Source organism: Perissodus microlepis, chromosome 7 (genome assembly GCF_051167445.1).
Source record: "Perissodus microlepis isolate ML-2025 ecotype Zambia chromosome 7, ASM5116744v1, whole genome shotgun sequence".
In the NCBI taxonomy this organism is placed as follows: domain Eukaryota; kingdom Metazoa; phylum Chordata; class Actinopteri; order Cichliformes; family Cichlidae; genus Perissodus; species Perissodus microlepis.
In genome coordinates this window covers 6072373-6099065 of record NC_140467.1, presented here as the reverse complement: position 1 = coordinate 6099065, position 26693 = coordinate 6072373, and the positions used below count along the sequence as shown (strand labels likewise).

Below are 26693 nucleotides of genomic sequence, written 5' to 3'. Positions count from 1 at the left end.
ACCACATGAACTTTGAGGATTTAAACTTTGTGGTCTATTGTATGTGTATCTGTGTATATGTTTCCTCATAAGTGTAAGCTTAACTGCGTGAGTGAGCTTGCGTTTGTGTGCTTGACTCCGTGAGAGGAAATGCTGCCAACAGAGATAATAAAAAGTTTTGTCAGGTGTGTGTGGGTGTGCATTATGCAAATACCTATCTGGTATGAGCGTGAACAGGTAGCCAATTGGAGTGGGATAAGGAAGTTAACAGGATAAAAAAAACCATTGTGGTGGGGCAGCACCTGCAGTTTCTACATGCTTCTGTTAATTCTAAGCTTTCGTTAGCAAAAGGACTCACCTTATCTGACTTTACACTCTAGTAAACTACGGTGTCGGAATCTCAGGAGACTGCTGAAAGCGGATCTTCGCGAGACCTCTAACAGGTCTGGTCAGACTCCATTCTACTGCTCTGGTAGGCTGTCACACTGGTTCTGGATAATCAGCACTAATGACTGGTTGCAGTATAATTAACCCGAAGGCTCAAAGTGTACTAAGTGTACAAAATCCTAATAAGAATTCTCAATATGCTTTAATATGCTGATGTTTTACCTTGTTTTAGTCAGGTTGGCTGTGCATGTGGTATTTTCATTTCACAGTTTGTCTCTTGTTACAATAATTTTTAGCTATGCATTGGCTACATTATCTGTTTCAGTCATACAGGACATCGTCAGTTTTAAAGACACTGAAAGCTGTATTGTGTAATTCACAAAACTTAAACTTTAAGAGGTTCCTCTTTGAAGTTAGCATTCAAAACTGTGCAGAAACCCTAAACTTAATTATATTTGTTCACATTTACTTTGAAAATCTGAAAAATCTTTACAAATCAATTTTATGCAATAAAATCCAAAATTAAATAAAAAATTAAATGCAAAATTAAGAATAAAGACAAATAAGATTTTTAAAAGTCCACCAAGTTACTTTCAGTTATGTTTCAGTGCTACCACAAGGCTTTGGCTCTGACTTAAAGGGAAAGCAGCCAGTCTGGTCAAGAGCAGACAAAATGTTCATGTTAACTTATTCTTCAACTGCTGCTTGTGTCCTTGCATCATGACATATCCAGTGCAATGATTTTTCTCTGTGACTTGGCCGACAGCATATTGATTCATGACTGTGACTTGAATTGCTGCGTGCGCGTTGTATTGACAGAAACAACTTTCTGTTGCAGAAACTACTCTCTTGTTAAGATACGTGCTTGGCACTCGTAGTACTCATAGATTGAAGATAAACACATAAGAGATTCGGGCTGATTGGCAGCTGATGAGATGTTCTGCTTTGATGTGACGAATGTATACCTTATCTTCTGTAGAAATCTAATTCATAAATCTTGGCTTTTGTTTGCTATAAAACTGTTTTGCTAGGTCTTTAAAGCGATAAATTTCTCTAACTGTATGCAGATGTGTTATCCTGGCGACTCAGTGTTTACTGAAGAAATGTGTGACATGGCTTGGAGCTATTTTGTTTATAACCTACCATAAAACTGCAGCCAAGTTTTTCTATGGAACAGTCAGAGTACTGTGTACTACACTGTTTAAGGTGTAGCCATTTAAAACGGGTATCTCATCTGCTAGCTTTTCATAGTTTCATTATCATGTAGTAAGTCAGAAAAATTTAGAATAACAGCACTCACACCTAAGCAGCTCTTCTTGTCATTTTGGGCAGATACAGATTTAAAGAAGATTTTAAGAAAAATAATAAACGATCGTCCCAAAACTTTACATATACAGACAACACTTTATTTCTTTTAACAACAGCAGTATTAGCTGGACGTTTGGATTTCTATGTCTGCCTTATGTTCTGAGCATTCAAGGGGAATTTCAGTGCACCAGTAACAGAAAACCAGATGCTGGCATTGGACCATCGAAGATATGACTAAGCTATTGTGCACATGCAACACTTGTGCTACCAAAACAGTGGAGGTGCTGAAATTCACACTGACTTTATTTACATGGAATGCAAATATACTTGTGGTTACATTTGAAACATGTCTTTATTTACTTTTTATATGTGAACAGCTCACCCTTCAAAAGTAACTGCACCTGTGAATAACGAATCCTCAGTGAGTCGATATTACGCTAATAAACATCAACTCAATGGCGACATATGCTGCTGTACTTTAATTGCATCTAATGATTAAGCGGAGTGTACCTTTCTGTTAGTCTTCTGCTACTTTACTTCTTCAAGGAAGATGCTACAAGCAAACCAAAAATATGATTACACCACTGAAGAACAAATAAAATTCATGTTTTAAGCTGGGTAAAAACAAATAGATTAGACCTTGATTAAAATACAAAACCCAACAGACCCTTTCTTCATAACGAGTACACAACATGCCCAACCTGCCACCTGTGCTGACACAGAATAAGTTTGTGACCACACTTTGATGGTAACAAACAATCAGACCTGTGTTTGATTTTTCTGCTGAGATTCTGACACCTGTGGTTACCACAATAACAGCAAGAAGAATGTAAAAATAAGGGAAAACATTTCCAGAGCAGCTACTTTCCAGATGGCAGTTAGCTCGAATACACTGAATAATGCTACATCAGATATGTAAAGCAGCAGCTGCAGCATTTGCTGTCTGCATTATTAGCGCGTTACTTTAGCTTTGATGCAATGTAAAGAGGACAGCGTCTGTGCTAACATCCTGTGAATCTGTTGTGCTTAAATAAAGTAGATTCAGTCATGCATGAGATGTATACATAACCTTTTAATATGGAATATCATCATCGAGGTCAAAAGTTCAATTTTCTTTACCTTTATCTATGCGAGTATGTGTGCATACATGAGTGACAGATTATTTTTGAATCTGTCTATACAGTAAAGTACTACCCTCCTGCCTCAGCCCCTGGGCCATGGTACATCTGAGCATAGAAGTAGCAGTATGAGTGTAACTACATCCACCACCCTCGACAGCCAGGTGACCAGTGCCTGGGGCCCTGCTAACCCCTATCCTGATGGTGAGGATTATTGCACACACTGACACAATCAGAATGAGGCCTACTGTATTTTTATTCCTACTCTTATATTCTGAAGACTCCAGTTCACTCAGTGGTTACAAAGCTGCAATTCAAAATGTAAATAATTCTACAATTAGCAGCTAATGTATTGTTCACCTGGAGAGCCCAGAGCTCTGAAACACAAAGCCTGAATTAGACATACCCAGCTGAGAAATAGTTTTACAGTAAAAGAATTTGCTATTTAATTGTTGACAAATACCTTTGCTTGTGGGAGTCACGCTTCCCTCATCAGATACACCTTTACAATGAAACTAAATGAAGTCACTGTTAAGTCTAAGAAAAGAGCAATTATGTCTGTGCCTGCAGGTTCATTGGTGATGGCTGGTTACACGAGCCGTCTGTGGCCTCATGAGTCCCAGCCTCAGTTCTGGAGTAAGTACCAAGTGTGGGAATGGCTGCAGCAAATTATGGACATGCACCAAATTGATGCCTCCAGCATCCCATTCCAAAACTTTGACATCGATGGCCATCAGCTTTGCAGCCTAAGCTACCAGGACTTCATCCGTGCAGCTGGCAGCGTGGGACCCATTCTCTTCCACAGCATCACAGAGCTCAAGTGGAGCGGTATGTCTAAAAACTCTGGGAGAGAGGTTTAAGGGGCAGCAAAGGAAGATGATTAGTGCCAATAAAAAAGAAGCTGGGTGATCCGAGTTGTGTCTGGAACGAGGTCTTGATGATGAGTTGTTGAGAACGGATCGCAGAGCTGGTCAGGGGGTCGCACAACATGCTGCTGTAGAGGGGCAAAGGATTGCTTAGAGCCAAGGAGATGATGGATTTGTTGTTTGCTCTTGCTAGAATGGGTTTCCTAACAAAGCACAGAGGGGGTGTGAAGCTGAGAAACAAGCTGAGAATTGGATCGTCCATTGTTTTTTAATTAGAGCTTTTAAACAAAGTCAAAAGGTTTTTCTTTTTTTCTTTTCCATTTTTGTTTCTTAGGCCTAATACTTCATTTTTTGGCATATATCTGTTGCAACTGTATGTATAGCATGTGGCTAAATAAGAAAATAAAATAATACAAATTTATGTAAATTACACAAGCAGACTATATTTTATCTAGCAAATAAAGCCAATACCTTTTCAAGAGTAGCACCAATAGATCTTGCACAACAGGTTTAACCCTGAGGTTAAAAAGAATTTCGAAGTAAACTGAACCAAGAGAACAGTTCTGCTATTGTTGTAACCAACTGTAAGAAACCAGCTCAGTTTCTTGAGATAAGGTGTCACATTTTAATACATCAAATATTGTTCTCACACTGATTGTGATCACAGGGTGTTATTGCTATATGAGTTTGAAGTCACTGGTGGTTATTGGAATTTAGAATACATTTCTGCTGTTACTACTTTTTTTGGTCAAAAAAGGTGTGTTGGTGCTTCACTGTTGCTTTTTCCATTTCTACTGAGACAGTCGGGAAATGGGAGAGAGGAGTGCAGAAAGTAATTTATTGACCAATCTCTCAATACCAGCCATTTTGAAAATAGTGAATGTACTGACTTAAATATTAATTTGCAATTTATGCTTGTATTTCATTTATTTTTCTGTCTTTATCTCTGCACAGGCCAGTACCACGTGGATATAGGGCAAATGGAAAGCAAACCTGAATGTAAGAGTCCTTCACACAAAATGTTAGCCAAAAACACAAACATCAGCATTATAATGAATACATTTTCCTGTTCATTGTACTCATTGTGTTATTGCCCTAATTAAGCCTGCCTCCTACCTATTTCTTTCACAGTAGACTTCTCTTGTCCATTTCCAGATGTCAGCTATCCACCTGGAGGTACTGCTGTGATATTTCTGCTATTGTCTAATCAAGTTTTATTCATCGCAGACAAAAAATATTGACCTGACTTCTTTTTTATTTAGAAATCTATGACCCCTCGGTTCACCCCCTTGCACCTGTTGCCTCTCCCAGGGCTCCTAGTCCAGGTGAAGATTTATTTGTACTATATAGAGAGCAACAAACTGTGTAACTGAAAATTATGTTTCACAATTAATAATCTCTTTCCCAGATATCAAACGATCTTTCAGCCGTCCACATCCAGTCAAAAAACACAGTAAGTAATAGAAAAAATCTTTTTAAACTAATGCCTTTTATGTAATTTTGATGTTTATTAAACAACTACTATCTACTTTTTTGTTGTTTTTACCAAAGACCCTAGGGGGACCCATTTGTGGGAGTTTATCAGGGACATTCTACTGAATCCAGAGCGAAACCCAGGACTGATCAAGTGGGAGGATCGGACAGAGGGTATTTTTCGTTTCCTGAAGTCAGAGGCAGTGGCACAATTATGGGGCAAGAAGAAAAATAACAGCAGCATGACTTACGAGAAACTAAGCCGTGCAATGAGGTACAACCCCTCACAGCTCTCTTACATTATTTATTAAAATATAAACCTTATGTTTGCATACAATAAACACACAATCACAATTAAGACATTGGGATGTTGTTTTTCTCAGATTGGTGCTGTCAGCAACAGAAAACAATAACTTTTGTTTGAATGACCATGAATAAAGATGAAAACGTGTACTTTGTGCTTCTATTTGATGCATTAATTCATCTCTTTGTGTAACTGATGTTGCACCTGTTTTGACTCTTACCTTAACAATAGGTTGTTTTCTTTTTAGTACCTCTTTGTTCTGTTAGTTGATTTGATGAAAGAATGACACAGTACTGTAGACTGCTGAATTCTAAATAGGTTATGGAGAATATTACATGCGTAAATAGGTGTGAACAAACTGGTGTAGGAGTTATTTTTTAAATTAATGGGGTGCAAGAATTTAAACTCTGTCTGAAATGCAAGAAAAAAGCTAAATTAGCACAAGCGAGTATATGTATGAAGTTGCCAGTCTTTTTCTAAACAGAAAGTTAAGAACAAGTAAACTGTAAACTGTGAGGTAGTCCAATGTGATAGAACCTGAATTGTCAGTAGGTTTCCTGGCATTTCCAGCAAATGGCAGATAAGAATCTTTTGCATTTCAACTGTCAGTTGAAATGCAAAAGTCATCAGAAAGTACTGCGGATTATTTTGAACTGACTGGGGGAAAATGGAGTGAAACACAAACAGCAGTAAAACTTTACTTAATTCAGTCAATCCAACTAAGTGAAATATGCAAGACTTTTTTTATTCATATGTTTTTCATAATCTAAAATTACTTGATTTGTCCGTCCTGTCTTACAGATATTACTACAAAAGAGAAATCCTAGAACGAGTAGATGGCCGCAGGCTGGTTTACAAGTTTGGAAGAAATGCAAGAGGATGGAGAGAGTCGGACAAGTGACGGTTTCATTAATTTATGTTTTATTTGGTGTTGTGTGCTTAATGCTTTATTATAGTTTGCATTGACTGTTTTTGATGATGTCTAAACTGTTTTTCTGCCTGTTTTTTTTTTTTTTTTTCAATTTATAACTATGTTGTTATACTGCACTGAAATATTCTTTACTGTGCCTTAATAGCAGTCAAACCTCAGACATGGTCACTTAAAATCTTGCTTTAAAAAGATGAAAAAATGATAATAACCAATTTTTTAAAGAGTTTTCAGATGTTTCTTTTCAAACAGATACTTTTTCCAAGTACCAAAAGAGCACATGTTGATAACACATTCAAAACACATGTGGAAAAGAAATGTATGTAGCGTGTTTTGACACTGATACTGTGAAGTGTACTTACGAAAGGATGATTGTTCACTGCTTAAAAACCAACCAAAAAGAAAAAAAAAAATAGTAAGAAAATAATAAGGCCAAAGCACAGCACTGAATACATAAACTAGTGATGAACTATAAATATTTACAATATAACAATATGGTTTGTACTATTTCATACTTTACATCCATTGAACTGTCCAGAAAGTGTGTAAATGTTTGTTGATATTACAAATAAAGCTTGTAACTGTTTTTATTTTATAAAACTCTTTATTTTCATGAATTCCATGTGTAAGATCTGAATGTAAATTAAGAAACTGAAATCCATCCATCCATTTTTTTAACTGCTTATTCAGTTCAGGGTGTCAGGGACTGGAGCCGGTCCCAGCTGTCATTAGGCGAGAGCAGATACTCTGGACAATCACACTCGCATTCACACCTACAGCCAATTTAGAATCACCAGCTAACGAGCATGTCTTTGGACTGCGGTAGGGAAGCCAGAGTGGACCTCAGGAGCACAGGGAGAACAATCAAATTCCAAATATAAAAGCCCCAGGACCTGAGGCTTAATTCAAGAATTGTAGTTACATGAATCAGCATTAGACACTTGCAATTAATTTAGCATTTGGCTTCAGTCTAATATGCAAACTGCAGCTATTCTTGCCCAAACTTGAACAATATTGATGAGCTACAGAGTGCTGTTTAGATCCACAAGTGAAAGCCTTGTTCCCACTAAATCTGTTACAAGCTTGACTCTGAAAAGCCATGCACTTAAAGATAGTGCTGGTAGTTACTGCTTTATCATGACAGTGTGAAATGCCACACAGTTAATTGTTTGCCACTGTGTGCTGTAGCTGCCAAGCTGGTTCCTGCAGGCAGCAGACAAATGAGAGGGCCTTGATGGCCAGCAAGATAAAGGCAGTGCCAGTAAAACACTGCCTTCTTTGACTTGCATTTGCAAGCAAATCCATTGCTAATCTTCAACTTTGATTTATCTGGCTTATGCAAGCCTTCTTTACATATTGATGACTGACACCACGTTCAGTCGTTATCTTTTGCACTTTCGCACTGTGCCACACTGCATTGTTTTCAGTTTAGTCACTATTCTGTCTCATACGTATGCATCATAAGGCAATAATTGCATGTTGTACACTGAAAGACAAAACATGGCCTGTTCTTAAAGCATAATTGTCAATAGGTTGTGATCAGAACTGATGGAATGCATGAAAGCTAAACAGAACACTCCTTATTGGTGAAAAAACATATCTGAGTAGAGGCGTTTCAAGGATGGGTGAATGAATTAATGTAAAGTGGTACAAACAGAATCTTCCTGATTGGACTGAAACAATAGCTAGTGATTGTCCGATTGTTGTATTACATGAAGTAATGTAATTCAAACTGAAGTGTTTATTCATCAAATCCCATTGTTTGTTTTCAGAGCTATTATCAACAAATCACACTCTATAGTTTCTCTGGAGCTGATCTTGTTACGATCCATACATACATTTGAAATGTATACCAAATCAAACCTAGTTGTATTTAAGGCTCGATGTATACAAAGTTAGATTGTACATGACCCTTAAATAGTAAAAGAAAATGGAAAATGTCAACTATGGTTAAAAAAAAGTATAAAATCAAGTGTCAAAATCAGTTAACATAATTTTTTGAAAAGCAGCTTTGTGTCGTAGCATCCGTTGTGAACTTCCTAAAATTTACTTCTAACAAATAAGACACATATAATTAAAGAAGAAAGAAATGATAATGAAATTAATCTGTGCTGTTTATGTGACAAGAAAATTTCAAAATTAACTAACAAAACTAATGCTTTGGATACTCATGGCGAAAGTCCAACTGTCAAGCAAACACCAAGGCAGATATTGAATTGTGTATTATGTAACCATTACTGCATTTGCTCGTGATACCATACCAGCAAGTGGTTTAAGGCAAACTAAGGCTCATTGCACATGAACGCTGATATACTGTATTACAAAGAGATGAATTGAGAAATTAATGAATGTAATGACCAGAAGCACAGGAATACATCAACAGCTCACATTTAGCCTTAGTTTGACTTTGTAATAATATTAAGCATATTATATCACTGCTGTGAGCTGTGATAAGACAAGACTTTGATGTGAGTCACTGAAGATGATTGAGCAGTTATGCAAATGTTAGACTCACGTAACCTCTGCAAACATGAGCATAATTTTCCTAACAGACCACTGCCCAGTGATCACAAATCGTAGCTTTACATACTTCTGATACTGTGACACGAATAGTGCTGTATGTGACTGAAATGGCTCCCAGAAGCAAGCTGCACGTATGACAAGACAGCATATCTGACGAATTCAAGAGAGCACCGTTAAACCAGCGTGACATGTATTTACAGGACTTGATTCTAAGTCATCGAGTGCTGGTAACGAAAGCATTCATGCAAACATGCGCCCAAACCGGTTGTAACCGATCTGGGAAGGAAGAAAAAACACATTTGCACCTGAGGAGATATTTAATCCATGTGCCTCACTTTAGCACTTTGAATTCTTGTGTGAGTTTTTTGTTTGTTTTTTTTGTTTTTTTACAGACATGCTATTATAATAAGAACAGTCCAGACAATTGTCTAGGAAGATGACAACAAACTCTACGTGGGGTATAATTATCTAGTGGCCTCCTTGTTCTGATTTATTAGACAATGGCTGCCTTTGTTTGGCCAAAAAGCATATGCAATACCTCCCCACGAGTACCTTTATCTCTTATAGTTACAAAATGATTTTCTGATTTGAATAAGCCAAGCAAAGGGTATTTTATTATTTAAAAGGGAGAGCATTAATTCAATCAGATAGATGCAAGAGGAAGAACAGGGAAGTGATAAAAGATAGCCTAAGCATGGGCATGAAGACAGCAAGATGTGATTTTATGTCTGCATCCCATGCCAATAAGTGGGGCTATTGTGTTCTCTCAGTGGATACACTGGCTCAGCTTATCTGGGCCCCTTATCATTTTTGTCTCATACTCAAATGGACCTGTGAGGCGTCCAACCCAACACTGAGTTGGACAGATTAGTGCTCTGTTACTGATGCAGCTTTGCTTTTTGGGGTTATGGGGAGGTCAATCTAGCATTTTATTACCCATTACAAAATGACACACTAGATCATAGTCTTATGATAGGTAAGGAAAGTAGCATTTAAAGTACTTGTGAAGAACGAAGAAATTAAGTATTTTGGTTTTTCTTCTGCATTAGCATTAAACAAAAAATAATTCTGAAATGACCTTTGTTCATATTTTTTGCTGTAACCAAAAACATGAGGAAGTATTCATGAAAATGCACAAATTATTTGTTTCCAGTATGTTATGGAGCCAATTTCCTTTGAAGATTTTGGAGTTCCCATTAATGTTGATTTCCTTGTCTGCATTTGACAATTAATTAAAGCTGTAATTTCCTTGTTTCAACCAAAAAAAAATAAATAAATAAAACATGTCAGTGTCAAGTGTACATTTTTTGCATAAAAGGTGAAACGCATTAGGGTTATATTTGAAATGTATGATAATGTTTTTCAGTGTGAAATAAAACAAAGTTCATTATTTCTGCTGGTTGTTAAAAATTTAGTTTTCAATTGAAATAACGATTTTATTGAGTAAAGTCACAAGATTTCCTAAACCCAAACACAATGGTCATTTTTCTTGGTTTGACTGAATTCGAATTTTCCCTTATCCTCAGTGAAAACAAAGTTCAAAAATAATTTGAACATCAAAATATTAAAAGCATATAAACCAGCTCTACCACTGCTGGAAGCCCAAAGCAGCTAAATAAAACTGTCCATCTTTACCTGTGTTATTTATATTTCATGTTAAAATCAAATGAAAATAAAGACTGCAGGATCAAATGTTCACACTGGTATTTTCTTTTTTCCCCAGAATACTCACGATACTGTCTTGGACACAGTTCGTTATCAGCAGCACAACTGAGATTGATGACAGATGACGATAAAGTTCCGGATAGAACTGACATTTACTCATTTTCTGGGCTTGTTTTCTTTTTAGACAGGTTTCATTTTACAAAAATCTATTGTTTTCAAAAAGTTGCAGTTTCATAAACTCTGGTGTAATCATAAATGTTTCCATTCAGTCAAAACTGTGTGTGAAAGGGTTAGGGTAGGGTATAAAATAAATAAATAAATAGATAGATATACTAAACAGATCAATCCTAGGCTATATAATATTTGTGCAACCATTTGTTTGAGGCCAGAAAAAAAAAAGGGATGACCTGCATGAACAACAGATGACCTGACAAGGAATGACTGAAGACACACGGACTAAATACACACAGGAGGATAATGAGGGGAAACAGAAACACATGGGGAAACAGCTGACACACATGAACATAACGATGTCACAAGGGGAGAGTAAAACTAAAAACATTGAACATAGGAACACAGGACCCCTTCAAAATAAAACAGGAAACATAATGAGACGCAGACATGACAACCTGAACTTGACAATGTAAGACACAGACATGAAACACATGAAGGGCAAGGGAGACTTAACAGGGGTTGGAAGACACAAGGGGAATCTAATAACAAATGAAATAGAAAAACTAATGAGCTTAACCATATACTATAAACATCAAAATAAACTAAAACTCAAAACACTGGGTCATAAGACCCAGGATTGTGACATAGAGTCCTTCAAGTACCTCTGTGTCCACATCCCCTCAGATCTGACATGGTCTGCCCACATTCAGGTCCAGTACAAAAAAGGCTAGGCAGCGACAACTGAGGAAGTTCAGGGTCTCTCCAGAGATCCTCAGGACTTTCTATACAGGCGGTGTGGAGAGCATCCTCACACAGAACATCATGTCCTGGTATGCGAACAGCTGTGTTAAGGACAAAAAACAAACATTCCCATATCATGCCTGATCCTTCTGACTTCTTTGCGGCACAACTTTAACACCACACTCACACAATGTACATGCCCAAATTTTAAAATTGTAAATTTCCAGATTGTTTTATTCTATTTAACTTGTATGTAATTCACTCACTTATTGCATGTAATGTCCTCTTTGTATATATCTACCTACTTTACTTACTTTCGTGGAGCATATCAGGTTTCACTGCGTGTTATACTTGTATAACTATGTGCGTGACAAAAAAAGGGATCTCGAATCTTGAATAAGCAGAATAAAAATGGATAAAGAAACATTTTGAAATATGTCCTTATGTATCTTTGAATGTATGTTGGTAATATGTGTGCAATTTACAATGCATTCATTACAAACATTCTTGTCTAAAAGTCTCTGAGTTACAGAGAGAAATACATAACCAACAGCACACTCTTCCATAATGACAACACTTGTTTTTATAGATAAATTAATAAATGGTTTTGTTGTGGTAACGGGAAAGAATTTGTTCTTCTCAAAGTCTGGCTCTGCGTACATATCTCTCCCCTTCGATATAGTACGAACAACAACAGCAGTTCAGCACGAGCATCGACCCTTTTCATCCTTTAACAAAGTACCTTCACAGCAGAGGGCAGTAGTTCACTGAGTCTATTTAAAAGCGACAGAACTACATTGTAAAGGCACTTGAAGGACCAATATAGGTAAGACTCTTGTTGCCTGATCGTTAATGTCTACACGAGCTTATAATACATTTATCACCGGGGTAAACTTTTTTTTTCATTAGTCCAGTGTTTGCGTTTAAAAAATTTTCTGTGCTTCATGTTTTTCTTTTAAAAATACGGATTTTATGGCAGAAAAGGGCTCTGTCCTTCTTCACCCCACCCCCTCCTTTTTTGTCGTCAGGCATCTGTATGGACACGTCTCGCCGACGGAGGACGATAACATGGCGGCCTCCTTGCGTTTGGGTCGTCAGGGAATGTTATTTGGCCTCAGACTGAATAATTTTAATAAATGTTTAAGGTCGACACACCAATGGCAAGACCAAGTCAGACACTTCTTTCAGTCGCCATGGGTACTCGGTAAGTGTTGACAGATTACCAGGTAAATAGCTGTTGCCCTTTCTGTGCTGTCAATCGCTGGCATTTGCAATCGTCACTACCCTTTAATGGTGCAACGTTACTTTGCTTTCGTTTTGTCAGGGCATGACAAATAGCAGCGGTGTTGGTAAATGAGAGGGTTGGCATGAGTGTTAAGCGAAAAATGTAATGGTTATTTTTTGCAGTTAACTGTATGGAAAGCTGCTAATGCCGCTTTCTAAATCACTTGGATTATCTTGCCTGTCTCCAACCAGTCTTGTTTCTCTCCCTGTAAGCCAACTTGCGTCATCAAAGCTGTCACATTTGTAGCAGAATCATTAGATGTTAAAAAAAAAAAGAGTATTAGCTCCAAAAAGTGCTAACAGTGAAGCGGCAAGGAGAAGAAAGAGTGATGGTAGATGAGTTTAAACACGTAGGGTCAAACAACAAAAGCAATGAACAGTGTATAAGAGAGGTGAAGAGAGTGTAGGCAGGGTGGAGTTGAGTGTCAGACGTGATAGTAGAAAGAGTGAAAGGGAAGGTTTACATGATGGCAGCCAGACCTGCTGTGATTTAAAGTCTGGAGACAGTGACACTGACTAAAAGACAGCAAGCAGATTTGGAGATGCTAAGATTTCCATTGGGAGTGCAAAGAATGGACAAGATTAACACTCAGTATATCAGAGCCCAGATTGAGCGCTTTAAGTTAAAGAGGCGAGACTGAGAGGGTTTGGATATGTTCAAAGAAAGAATCGTGGATATGTTCGGCAAAAGGTCTTGAATATGGAGCTGCTTGGCAGGAGGAAAAGGGGAAGGACCACAGAGGATGTAGTGAAGGAGAAGATGCAGACGGTTGGTGTAACAAAAGAGGGCGCTGGGGATAGGATTCTATGGAGGCACATCTGTTGCCATGACTCTTAAAGTGTTCCAAAAAAGTTCCAAGAGTGTAAATGCGGTGTATCAGAACTTTATTTAAAGGGATCTTATTGAGAAACCTTAAACTAGCTCCTCCAGGATGATGGTGCTTTAGGGTACTGGCACTTCACTATTTGCAGATTTGAAGAGATGCACTGAAGCTGTTCTGGTGGAACTTGTTGTGCCCATGATATGCCCATATGCCCATGATTCCTGCGCTTAATTTTTTTTTTTTCCCCGCTGTGACATGTAAACGTGTCAGTAATGAAAATAAAATGTTCAGTCCCAAATCCAGTGTGAGTATATGAATTTGAAAAGTTACACAGATGTCATTCTTTGTCAATGAATCTCATTCAGAAATAAAACTGCCCAGTAGGCCTGCACAATAAATCGAAAATTTATTGTCATCGCGATATCAGCCTGCGCGATGGGCCCATCGCAAAAGACGACGTAAACTGCGATAATTGGGTACCTTAAAATGTTTACACACGTGCTTTAAAGAATTTACCAATCAAAGAAACCCCTTTATAAATTTGACCAGTCGAATAGAGCCCTTCACGGCATTAACCAATCAAATGGATTTGAGGCCCGCTTCCTACGCAGGTGGGGAGCGAACAACGCTGCCTGCAACGAGTCAGAGTTGTAAAGGCTGAGAGCGAGACGCATGACGAGAACGCTACTGACTATGAACTCGTGCCTAAAAGAAAAAAATAGTACCTCGCTTATTTGGAGGTACTTTGGATTTGATAAAGACGACGTTCTCCAAACACAGGTGCTCTGCAAAACTTGCCGAACACTCGTGGCAACCACCAGAGGAAACACGACTAATCTCCACCATCATCTTCAAAACAACCGCAGAGAACTGTTTGAAGAGTTACAGAAAGACAGGGCTAGCCAAACAGGTTGCTAATGTTAAGACAAAGAGCGCAGCAGTCCAACAGCCGTCTCTGTATCAGAGTTTTTCAAGTGGAACTCCTTAAGAGAAAACGTCGAAGCGCTACAAAGAAATAACAGAGGCCATTACACATTTTTTGACAAAGACATGATGCCTATAAATACAGTTAGCAGAGAGGGCTTCACCAGTCTGATACATAAAGTGGACCGGAGATACCGCATCCCCTCACGAAACTACTTTTCCCATGTCGCCATTCCACAAATGTACGAAACATGCCGCAAGACTGTCATGTTTGAACTGAGCCAAGCTGAAAACTACGCAAGCACTACAGTAAAGTTTCCTCTTCAGTTTTGACTTACATCTTAACTACTTGGTGAGTGGTAAAATGATGAACAGCTGCATTGAGATAATTTGCAGTATAATTTAAGTTATGTTTATTTCAAACTAATTCTAGAGACCAGGAAGGATGTCTTTCAGAATTCAAGCCTCAGAAATTTTTTTATGGGGGCAATGTTTCATTGTTAAAGTGCACTTTGTTGTTACACTGCTAATACAGCAGCTTCCATTAAATAAAACTGTTGCAGTAAAACGGAAATTATGTATTCGGGGTTTTTTGGGGTTTTTTGCTATTTATTTTATCGCAAGTCATATGGTTATCGCAGTTTTGATCACAGTTATCGCACATCGCAGGTTTTCCTAATATCGTGCAGCCCTACTGCCCAGTAAATGTTTTGGGACTTTAAGCATGAAGAAGATAAAGTGTAAACAGACAGATTTTCTGTTTTTGAGTACTGAAACAACACGTATGCCATATAAATACACAACATCTCCAAAGGTTGATTCTGTTCATCTGGACGTCCAGATGAACAGAATCAACCTTTGGAGATTTACTTACCTGGATGATTGAGCGTGCATCAAGATCTTCCTTACACACTGAAGTTTTGCACCACTGCTGAACATACAGCAGGTGGCAGCAGCACACAGTTTGGCCAGAGACCATGCAACATGAAACAAAGGCCATGTTACAATAAATAAAAACTAACACACCAAGAATTTGAATAATTGCATCCCCAAATTATTAAAATTTTTCATTTCTCTTTTAAATTAAATGTATATAGATTTATAGTTATATAACTGACTAACTCGGCTGCCTGACTTTTATTATGTAAGATTAATTTAAAGTGTGGAGTCAAATGGAAAGGGCTTTTTTTTTTTTCTTAGTTTTTGTTTTTCTTTTACCTGTTTGGGTTAATCTTGTTTACTGCTAACAGAAACTTTTTTTTAATATATGTATCATGCATTAAAAAATTCTATTATAAATGACTGTAATATGTGTGTTGTTCAGTGAACATAAAGAATGTGTAAAAACAAAGGGCTATTCATTTTACGTTGTACCGTGTTTGAGCTCTAAACATTATTTTTGTTGCTTTCAGCTTTACTACCATATGTAGTAAAGCCGTTATCTTGGATTTATGTTTTCTTCTGGCAGCCTGAAGCTCTAGTGTGAACTCTGGCCTTCTGTGTGACTACAGATGGTGACAGTTGGGGACCACAATGATACAAATGCCTTTGCATCTTCTGGTCCGGTGTCATCCAGGAGCACAGTTGTATAAGTGACATGGCAACATTTTCATGGTACCGCTGTCTCTTGTGCTCTGCTGCAAGTTGAACATACGGACCCCCAAGGGCTTTATTCGAACTATTCAGTGCTACTTCTGAGTATGTTACTTGATGCATTTTGACATTCAAATATTTTAGATGAAATTGCAAAACCTTACTGGAAGGGCTAATTTTTTTCCTATTCTGAAAGAAAGGGGGGATTTTTGTTTTAAATTTAAACCTAATGAAACCCTTGACATTATGTGCCGTCGTAAATCATATGTTGTTTTCTTTCTCTCCTCTAGGCGTCAGTCCACTCAAAGTGCAGATGCCCGCACTCTCTCCTACCATGGAGGAGGGAAACATAGTCAAATGGCTGAAGAAGGAAGGTAAAGAAAGCACGTTGACAGAAGACTTTATTAGAAAATTTAACAGACACTCATCACACATTTGTACTGAGCTTCTTTGACAGATTTTAAACCTCTTTGCGTTTTAATGTTATCCAAAGGGACAGATGCTTCACTTTTCTTGTACTTGTAATATCCTCCCCTGTAGTGCTCAGTTGGTTTCCAAATATATTCAGTTCTTAAAGTAACAGAGAGAGGCCTGAGAAATGGGTCACCTGAGGGCCTCTGGTGGCTAATTGGCTCAAGGACCATGGCAGTCATTATCAGTCACTGTTTAGCAACTCTGCATAGCCAGGATCCTTAGCCGCACACTCATTTATCAAGAGGCCAGATGCTGAATTCTGATTGGCTTCTCTGCTGTGTTGCTATGTGCTGTGACTTGAGGTTAGATTTGAGTTTGTTTGTGTGTGAGTGAGTAAGAAAGGTGGGGAAAAAACAGATGAATTATTTGAGAAAAATATATCTACACTACTACTTTCTTGCTTTTTAAAAATGAGTTTATGGGAGACTGATTAAAAGCACTCAATTTGCATAAGATAATATGTTCAATTAATCAACTGCTGCTTGAACTGGTATTTGAACAGGATCTACCTGAAAGGGTCAAATGAATCCTTTTATCATTTTTTTTTTTTCAGCAAAACATTGAAACAGTAGTGAGAAGGTTCAGTTTAGGGGAATTTATTTTTACAGGTATTCTTAAGTGAGCCACAACATTAAAACCATGTCTACTATATTATTTACAGTAGTGTGCAGAAATAACAGTGATGTAGACGTCTCCAAAAACGTATTCTCAGACTTTACATAGTTAGGTGCAATAAACTATTAAAGCGTGCAAAGATGCATGGACGCACACTATATGAGGTGTGCTATATTTGTACAATTCTAACGAGCTTGAAAGTCAATATTTGGATTTTTAAGGATTCAAAGCCAGCCATTCAAAACAGTGCTAACCACTGCAGCACCATGCTACACTAAACCTATATAAATTTGAGAAATCGGATAAGCTGGATTTGTGTACTTTGTTGCCTCTGCATCACTGACAGTCCTGGTTGTTGTTAATAGATTTTAAGCTTATCCTTCTATATACCATTGTAGCCGGTGAAATATTGCTTAGAAGATTTAAATTTCTGTGGACTTGGCATAGATGTTTGCTTGATTAGACAGATCAACTAATTAGATTTTGATGATCAAGGATCACACTCACTCTGTTCATAACTCTAGAATAAAGTCCTAATTATGACAGTACACAGTGTTTAAGAGGGTAAATGATTAGGCGATTACATTTATATCTAAAAGGTCACATTGACTATGACATCATAATGTCCTGAAAAAAACATGGTGAAACTTGAATGGTGGTAGATGAATTCTTCAGTAGGGATGGGTATTGATAAGATTTTCACGATTCCGATTCCAGTTTCGATTCTGTTTAAAGATTCGATTCTTTATCAATTCTCTTATCGATTCTTTTTTTTAAAAAAAAGGAGAACACTAAGGTCGATTAGCTTAGAATTTTGTTTTATATCTTCTCTTTGAACAAGATAGAAATTTAGGAGTAACATGGCCTTACAAACCCAACAGTGAGATCTTAAGAGATCCACAGCCTACGGCTCTTCAATGGGGTGTCACAGGGTCCCCAGGAAAAAAAAATAGTAAATGTAAAATAATAAAATAAATATTCTTCTGTAGCAATAACAAAGTATAACATAAATTATTCTGTAGCAATTACAGAAGAATATCCAGTAATGTCCCTGCCTACAATTAAACACATTCACTTACCGAAAATCGGGGCATCTGCTGTGGCAAATGGGTGCAAGCCTTTGACCACAAACTTAGTCACTGCTCGGTGACATTCGTCTATCCTGGCCTGAAAGGAGACGCTACCGGTAAACTGCAGCGAGAACTGCCAGCATCTGAGCCAGCCAGACTCTGTCTCTCTCATCATGGTCACCTAAATGCACAGTAATGGCAGGTTTTGTAATAAGGCAGATCGCGCTAACATAATATGCACTGTTAGTTGATTATTTACCTGCCGCATTAACGGGAGAGGACGTGCAAACGTTACCGCTGCTGCTGGGTTGAGATTCACGAGTCCGGAGCGGAATTAAAAACACGACATTCATTTAAGGTCATCGTGTGTTTTGTGAGCAAATGCTTTTGCATATTCGTAGTGTTTCCTCCCTTAAATGAAATATCTACTTTGCAAGTATTGCAAGTTGCCCTGTTGTCATCCGTTCTCGTAAAGTATAACCAAACTTTTGAGCGTTTGAGCCGCCATGTTTCCTGTCAGGTAAATGACGCTCCGCAACGTGGTGACGTCATTCGGGGCGACTGGAATCGATAAGGGAATCGTTTGCAAAAATGGCAAACAATTCCAAGGAATTGAAACAGTGGGAACCGGTTCTCAACAAGAACCGGTTTTCGATACCCATCCCTATTCTTCAGCCAGGCACAAGGCTAGTTTTGTCATCATGTCCATTGCACTGTGAAAATGCCCAGGGTCACCTTTTTTAATCTTTATTTCTGCACATTGCACCTCACCCCAGGGGTCATGTGGTGTTAAAACCTCATACCAATCCAATCTGCATTAACTCTCAGGGGCTTCCAAGATCAATACTCCCTCTGCTCTTCCAACCTTTCCCCCATTTCTTTCCACCTAAAATTTCCTACCCTGTTTTGTTTTTGTTTGTTTTTTTTTCTTCCTACACCTCATCCTACCTCTAATAAATCCTATACATTTAGAAAATTATTTGCAATTTTGCAAAATATTTTTTAGGCATCCTGTTTTCAAAATTTGCTACATTGCCATGTTACGTATCATCTCACAGCTGATTAAAATGTGACCAGATATCAAATTTGGGTAACCCTTTTTTAGGCCCCAGCCTTTAGGAAACCAGAGTGCAACACAAAAATGAACTACGTTCCTACCACTTCCTGTTATCACACAGCCAATAAGAAGATTCACTCATATTGATCCTGGTCTTGACTGTGTCCATGAAATTGATTGAAATTGACTGCAAAAGCCGGTTTTCCAAAGAACTGACAACATCAATTTGTTTCTGGCTTGACTGAAATACCATTTAAGTTGCAAAAAATTTGAATTTCTTAAGTATCTGAGCATTACAGAACCAGTGGTTCCTAATTGCTATCCTACTTCTTTGCAAATCAGATGATAATGTATTCCAGCTCTTTCATGAAGTGGACTAGTGAGAACCTACTGGGATAGCCAGCGATCTTGCCTTCTATCAGACTTGCTGCATTTTCAGATCTCACATTCTTTCCCATGAAACATTGATTGGTTCTTTCATTTGATATGTAAGCTGGAGGAGAAACTTTTTTTGCATAACCTTTTTGTTCTTTCAGTGGAATTCCTTCATCTTTATGCAACAAATTTGTTCTCTTTGTGTATGAAGTGCGATTCAAATTGCTACTGATGATTGTGATACATGCATTCATGATAGAATGAATAAGCTGCACTTCCACAAAGGTCCGAAACACTCCCAGAAAATATAAAATTTGGTGTTGAAATACCAAACAAGTATTTATTTTATTTTATTATCTGAAAGTTCTCAGATGTGTTTGTTTACATCTTCAGGTGAGGCAGTTGCAGCAGGTGATGCCCTTTGCGAGATTGAGACTGACAAGGCTGTGGTTACCATGGAATCTAATGATGACGGCGTCTTGGCGAAGATATTGGTGAGTGAGCAAAAACACACATGGTGCTGTTCTGACATAGATTATTAGAAATGTGAATTTATTTAAAAAGAGCAGGCATTCTTGGGCCTTGGATACTTTTTTCTTAGATAAGTTATTAAGTGGAAGGTCTGAGGATGTGTTAAGATGTGTGTGCAGTTCTTAATGTTATGTTACGGAATCATTTAAATAACGCAGGATATCATCATCTTTCAAGGCTCCTTCATTAATTTTGCTAATTGGCTGTGCTTATTAAATAGTTTTCTCTTTCCAGTGACAGCAAAGCTTTGACAAGGTGCCTTTACTGACAAATATTTCTTTCTTTCCATCCCCCAAGTCTGCTAGCTGTTTGAATTTTTAATAGGCTGTCAAAGACCAAGCAATCAGTTGTCTTTCATCAGTACTACACCACATGTTTTTTTTTTTCCTAAGAATGATGAAAATATTTTATCTCTATTGCTTTATTAATACATATTTGTGATTTAATGACTTTGTGCAAGGGGAATCTGAGGTAATTTCCTTATTTCATCAAGATTTGCCTTAATTAAAAAAAAAAAAAAAATTAGGTATAGTGGTTGGGTATTTTCTGTGTATGTTCCTGTAAATGCACAAAAGCCAAAATATTCTTTCATGTCACAAAGAGTGCAAGAGTGCTTTATGTAATTATTATACAACATGTTCTCTGGCTATGTAATTTTGGACATGCTGAAGTTGTAATGACGCCTGGGAGCAAGAGGGTTCAATTAGGCAATGTGTTTGAAACCACAACAAAAACAAATATGCAGCCAGTTCTCGCAAGCAGATGTACTCACAAATATACACACAGATATACTGACAATTCAGAGTATACGATACACTAATTTTTTAGTTAGAAATATATTTATGTTTTCATTTGGTTGCACTTTTTCACATTCACTTACTCCATCCTTGTCTTAGCCACTGTGGGGATGAAGTAGTTTCTATAGCAACCATCGAAGAATTGGGGGTAGGGGCTTTAGCTGGCGGAGAAAGATGGTCTGCATTAGATAAGCCCCCAAGCTTTCGTTCTCTCAGTCTGTGACAAAGAACATGTGTATTGGAAAAACCAGCAGACTTTGGTGCCGTTTCAGAGATTTGTATTTTCCTCTTACATGACAAAAAAATGTGGCACTTTGTCAGGGTCAGAGTGCATTAACGCCTTAGAAGTATAATTGTGGCTCTCCAAACACACAGTGGGTTTCTAATATATAGACTACAATAATTACCTGCAGCTGGTGCAATCCTGTACAGACTAAAGCAGACATGAAACTTGTGCACCACAGGGTTTATTTATGGGGGTCTAGTACTGCTATGGCACACTACCAATTTCCAGCCATCAGCCATGGATCCTGCTCGTGATATTGAACACTAGCACCGTGGATTACTGCATCTTATTAAGCGCTTACTGCTTTGCTCTACCCTGACCCTCGCACTTCAGTCCTAAAGTTAGTCAAGCGTACAATGACCCATCGACTTGTGAACTAACAAATATTTTTGAAGATAAAATTCATGTTGGTGCCCTGTGTTCAGGAAATTGAAATAAAAGAGGCCTTGTCTAGAAATTAATTAAAAGGTGACAGATGGTATTTAAAAGTTGATTAGTTGGTGATTAAGACCAAAAGTAAATTGCAGGAAAGATTTAGAGGAAGATTCATGAATCAATGAATTGATAAGGATGTCCAAACATTCTGCAGCGCTAACCTGTCAAGTTTGTCATTTATCACCCCTCCACATGTGTGATTTTATGTGAAAGAGCTTAAATTGGACTGTCAGTCTGTTTGATAAGTGAAAGATATAACTGCCATCCTCTTTTTACATTATCTATCATGCTCTATTGATCAGGAGCAAACCTTGCCTTACTAACTAAACAAAACTGTCTCATTTTCTCTATTTTTGTGTTCCTTTTCCAAGTAAACTGCTCATACACTGTATAATCAGAGGGTCCTTCTGAGCTTTGTGTTCATCTTCTTCTGTACACTGTGTATGCCAGTATAGACTATAACAATTTAAAAACAGACCTGAAATGGTCGTTATCAGGTAACGTATGTAAAACGTTGTACAGGTATAGCATCCAACAACTGTTATTTTGAGATTATTGTCAATAAGCTGTTGAAAGTCTCAAAGGGCTTGTATTGTTGTATAAAAACATTATGTTGAAAGTTAAGCCTCATAAATGGTCTGGTTTTGTAATATCTTTAGCCGTGCTGAAGGTTTCGTGAGAGGTCTCTTAAGGGCTCTATGTAAAATTTATACCTTTTTTCACTGGGCAGTAAGAATAGTGAGTGTCTGCAAAATCCTAAATTGCTGCACCATTGTAAGCTGTAGACATTATTGCCACGTGCTTCACTTTTTTCACAGATAGCCTACTTTTTTTTTTTACACAGGTGCCATGCAAAAGAGAAGTAACTAAAATGAAGAAAAATAGCCTGGATAATAAAACTTGATTTGTGATATTGGGGATAAAACGTATACATGTGAGTGCACTCTCACAGCTGTGGGAAACCTCCCTGTGGCAGTTATGCAATCTCTACTAGTAGAAACTGTCACAGTCGCATTAGATTCAAATGACTTACCTGACAGGCTCTTTAAGCTTCAAATAATGATGCAGATTGCAATAAATTTTCCACCTGGGACATAAGAGCTATACAAAGTGATTTATTAAATATGGTTATTCCCAAATGTGGTCTGAAATAAAAATATATGTATGCCTCCAAATATGTGTAATAGAAAAATTAGCCACAAAATAACTGTCCATGCCTGACCACTGCAACTTTCCATACCATCTCTTTAATAAGTCACAACAGCAGTATTTCTTTGATTGCAGAGATTTGTGGGTCATAAAGATGACATGAGGATATAAAAGCAGCAAAGATTTAGAATTTAACTTGCTTCCAGTGGAGATGGATTTTTTTCGGTTACCTTAACTTTATGTAGATGAGGTTAGAAACATAATTTGCACTTCCCATAGGTTTTGGTGTTCCGTAACTATTTGATGGCAGTGTTGAGTGCCACACCACCGCAGTGCACGAAGCACCTGTTTATGCAAATATCTATAATGCCTGCTGTGAACATTGCATGTGATTTTTACTTCAAAGATCCACTTAAGTGCTTTGGCAATGGTAGTATTTTTTGTGCGTGCGTGCACATGATACACTGTAACACTATTACTTTTTAGCGCTTGAATGCTATCAGCAGTGCTGGTTGTGTGCTTCTGCATAATGTAAAATTGAAATAAATATTAAGCAGCATTTATTATCACTTAAGAAATTATTTGTGTTGGTTGACATAGGGGAGTTGGTGGACTGGCTACAAAACAGCATTAAATCCATAGCCAATTACCACAGAACTGTTGTACTAGACTGCAAATCTTCACCTGCTGATGTGTTTCCTAGAACACAGTTTCAATCTGTTACACACACACACACACACACACACAAGAATTTTGGGTGGGTTATCCAAATGAATGAATGAATGAATGAATGAATGAATGAATTTGTGTTTCTGTCTTGATACATTATGTTCTTTTATTTGGCCTACACATTTTAAGTTGTGTGTTTTGTTTGCATGGAAAAATCCTTTTCACGATTGAAGATGAATATCTGTGGAAATTTGCAGAACAAAATATATATTGGAAAACCTCTTTACATATTACCTCATCTTTCACCTCCCACTGGCCAGCAAGGGCACTGTGGGGTCACTAAATATGAAGAATAAGTCACGCATAGGCTTAATGCACACTTATATAATGCCAAAAAAAAAAAAAAATACATTTTTAACCTGTCATTTAAGGATTATGTTTTCCTTTAAAACTTTGTTTTAAATGAAACTTTAATGTTTTACTATATGGGGCAGATTAGTAGATGTGAGTTAATATTACTTTTTATTTTTTATTTATTTATTTTTGTTAATCCTACTTTGATTTTGCAAGCCTAAAGGAGAGGGGTGGATTATGTTTACAATGTTGGCATTATGATCATAGATTCCATTATTTAATTATTATAATTTTTAATTTTCTTTAATGACTATTTATTGTTCATCTTTCTTTTTTCAGGTCAGGTTTTTTTTTTTTTTTTTTTTTTTTTTCCCTTAACTTACCCGTGGTCTTGTTGAATATTTAAGTAGAACAACATAGGTAGTTCTTCATCCTCCTGATTGTCCTCCTCATCAAATTGTGCTACATGTTTAGGGGCAGCTCAATAAGGACATATGGTTTGAAATGAGATCCAATGCAGTAGTTGAGCACACTATGTTAAGCTTTGGCCTTTCATTTAGATTGATCAATATGTGAGGAACAACACCTTACACAGGCGCTGGAGAGTAGGAAAAAGCTTGCTCTGGATTTAGCTTACTTCATAAGAACATGGTAAATCAATGGTTGACAGCTTTGAAGAGCATAAGACACATCCTCGACGAACCTATTCCAGTAGATGTTGTTGTCACTGAGAAGGTGGCGTCATTTTCAAGGGATCCTCTAATAATTCCTGGCAGGTTCATCTGTTCAGTTACCACAGGTTAAGTGATGAATGTCACTTTCCCACTTTCACCTTCCCTTTATCTATTTCAAAATAGTTCTTCACCTGTGTTCTAGCAGTCTCCGCTGTAATTATGAAATTATTGAACCAATTTTATTAGTACACCTCTCTCTCTACAGATGGAAGAGGGTAGTCGCAACGTGCGCCTTGGAACTCTCATTGCTCTCATGGTGGAGGAAGGGCAGGACTGGAAACAAGTAGAGATCCCCTCTTCAGATGCTGCACCTCCATCTGAAGCTACACCTGCTACAAAAGCAGTTGCTACCTCGGTTGTGACCTCTTCTGCTCCCTCGCCACCTTCTGCACCAAAACCAGTCACATCAGGACAGTGAGTGTCACTTTCATGTTTTTGTTTTTTTGTTTGTTTGTTTTGCTTAGTCAAATGACATCTGTCAAATATTTAGTTTAATAAATCTGATGTAGAGTCCATAGACCTTTATTCACTCTACAGAACAATCCTTTTTAACCCCTATTGGTTACATGACGAGTTTTTCCATGCACTCAATGTGCTTACACAGTAGGCCATTGTGGTTTCTAGCACTCCAATTTGATCAAAAGTAGATAAAGCGATTCCGTAGCCTTAAGATACATAATGAATGAATGAATGAGGTTATCTTTTCTTGTTTAGAGCACATTGTGCTGGTTGGATTGGATTTTGCAGTATCTACCACCATGTAATATGAATGAGATGATCTTTTTCTGTTCACATTTCAGAATGTCCCTATTTACACAATAAATACTGTTGTAAAAGGCAAAGGAACCACTCCCTGACAAACGGAACTTGTTTTGCAAACATTTTTTGCTGAGCACATTCTCATATTCAGATTTGAACTTTGGTAACATCACTGTGGCAGGGCCAAAAGGTCAAGCATGGATATATCTAGAGTGGAGATCTAGAGTGGAAAACAACATTGACAGTTAAAGACTTTTTTATGCATTATTTTTTTCAGTATAAATATTTTTAGATGTGAAGATTTTTTTTTTTTATTTCACTAAAGTTATCGTGTACATTGTTGCACTAGTTAAGTGAACCATATAACTGACTGTGTCTATAGAGCCCAAACGGTATTATGTATTAGCTGATACATCAGTATTGGCCTTTACAAAATCTGAATAAATAAATGAACAAGTAAAAAGTAAAAAAAAAAAAATATGGGGAAAAACATAATTCAGTCGTCATATTACTGGTGATCTTCCATAGTTTATCCACCAGATGGGACTCTACAAATTCCCTGTTGGCAGCACACATCTGTATGCAGAAACAGAACAACCAGCTCTTTTGAGCAGAGCGCGCTCAGGGACTCATGAATAACTGGACGTAATAAATGTTAGAGAAATTTCTTTATCTGTTCATGTTTTTGTGCTAGAAACGAAAAAACATTGACTGATATGTCAGAAGAAAGATGTTAAATTACACTAGTCTTTATAGTTAAGCAATGGAGTTTAGTGTCACCACATGGTATTGGGTAAGCTGTCCCATGTAAAACTCATTTGAAGTTTCTCTGCAACTACCTTGAAGCTACCAGATGAGGTCTTTAAAACTGAAAGTTTTGCCACTCTCTCGTTTTCTTTTCCAGGTTACGTCTGAGCCCAGCAGCACGACACATTCTGGACACTCATGGTTTGGATCCAAAACTGGCCACACCCACAGGCCCTAGAGGAATAATCACAAAGGAGTAAGTGCCTAAATGACACAAGTTGTTTTTTTTTTTGTTTTTTTTTGTTTGTTTGTTTTTTCACTTAACTGGCTTAACTTTCTTTTGTCTTTTTCTTTTTTCTTTGCAAGATCTATCATGCTTAAGGCAAGCATATGGGATATATACCTTCCTATAATAATAAACATCTGTGCATCAGTTATGCTGGAGGTTGTAAAAAGTGCAAACAAGCTGTCAGGCTTATTTATGGTGGCAAATTTAAGACTTTTTTTTTTTTTTCTTATTTTTGTAACACTATAGCCTATAACTGAATGT

The 26693-nt window shown here is 37.4% G+C and overlaps 2 protein-coding genes across 2 annotated transcripts in view; both read left to right on the top strand.

The window, feature by feature from the left end:
* Positions 1-314: 314 nt before the first annotated feature.
* On the top strand, positions 315-6427 carry ehf (ets homologous factor). Its single transcript, XM_084932500.1, has 9 exons — positions 315-451; positions 2858-2996; positions 3363-3620; positions 4613-4657; positions 4790-4834; positions 4921-4983; positions 5067-5111; positions 5210-5405; positions 6237-6427. Exons 2-9 carry the CDS (start codon positions 2921-2923, stop codon positions 6334-6336), a joined length of 828 nt encoding a protein of 275 aa, XP_084788626.1. The 5' UTR covers positions 315-451; positions 2858-2920; the 3' UTR covers positions 6337-6427.
* Positions 6428-12498: 6071 nt separating this feature from the next.
* The window catches only part of pdhx (pyruvate dehydrogenase complex component X), a 30763-nt gene continuing 16568 nt past the window's right edge, over positions 12499-26693 (top strand). The window contains exons 1-5 of the mRNA XM_084933007.1: positions 12499-12670; positions 16382-16465; positions 20076-20176; positions 24843-25051; positions 26301-26399. Coding sequence (XP_084789133.1) covers positions 12535-12670; positions 16382-16465; positions 20076-20176; positions 24843-25051; positions 26301-26399 — 629 coding nt within the window. The 5' untranslated portion in view covers positions 12499-12534. The remainder of the gene's footprint in view (positions 12671-16381; positions 16466-20075; positions 20177-24842; positions 25052-26300; positions 26400-26693) is intronic.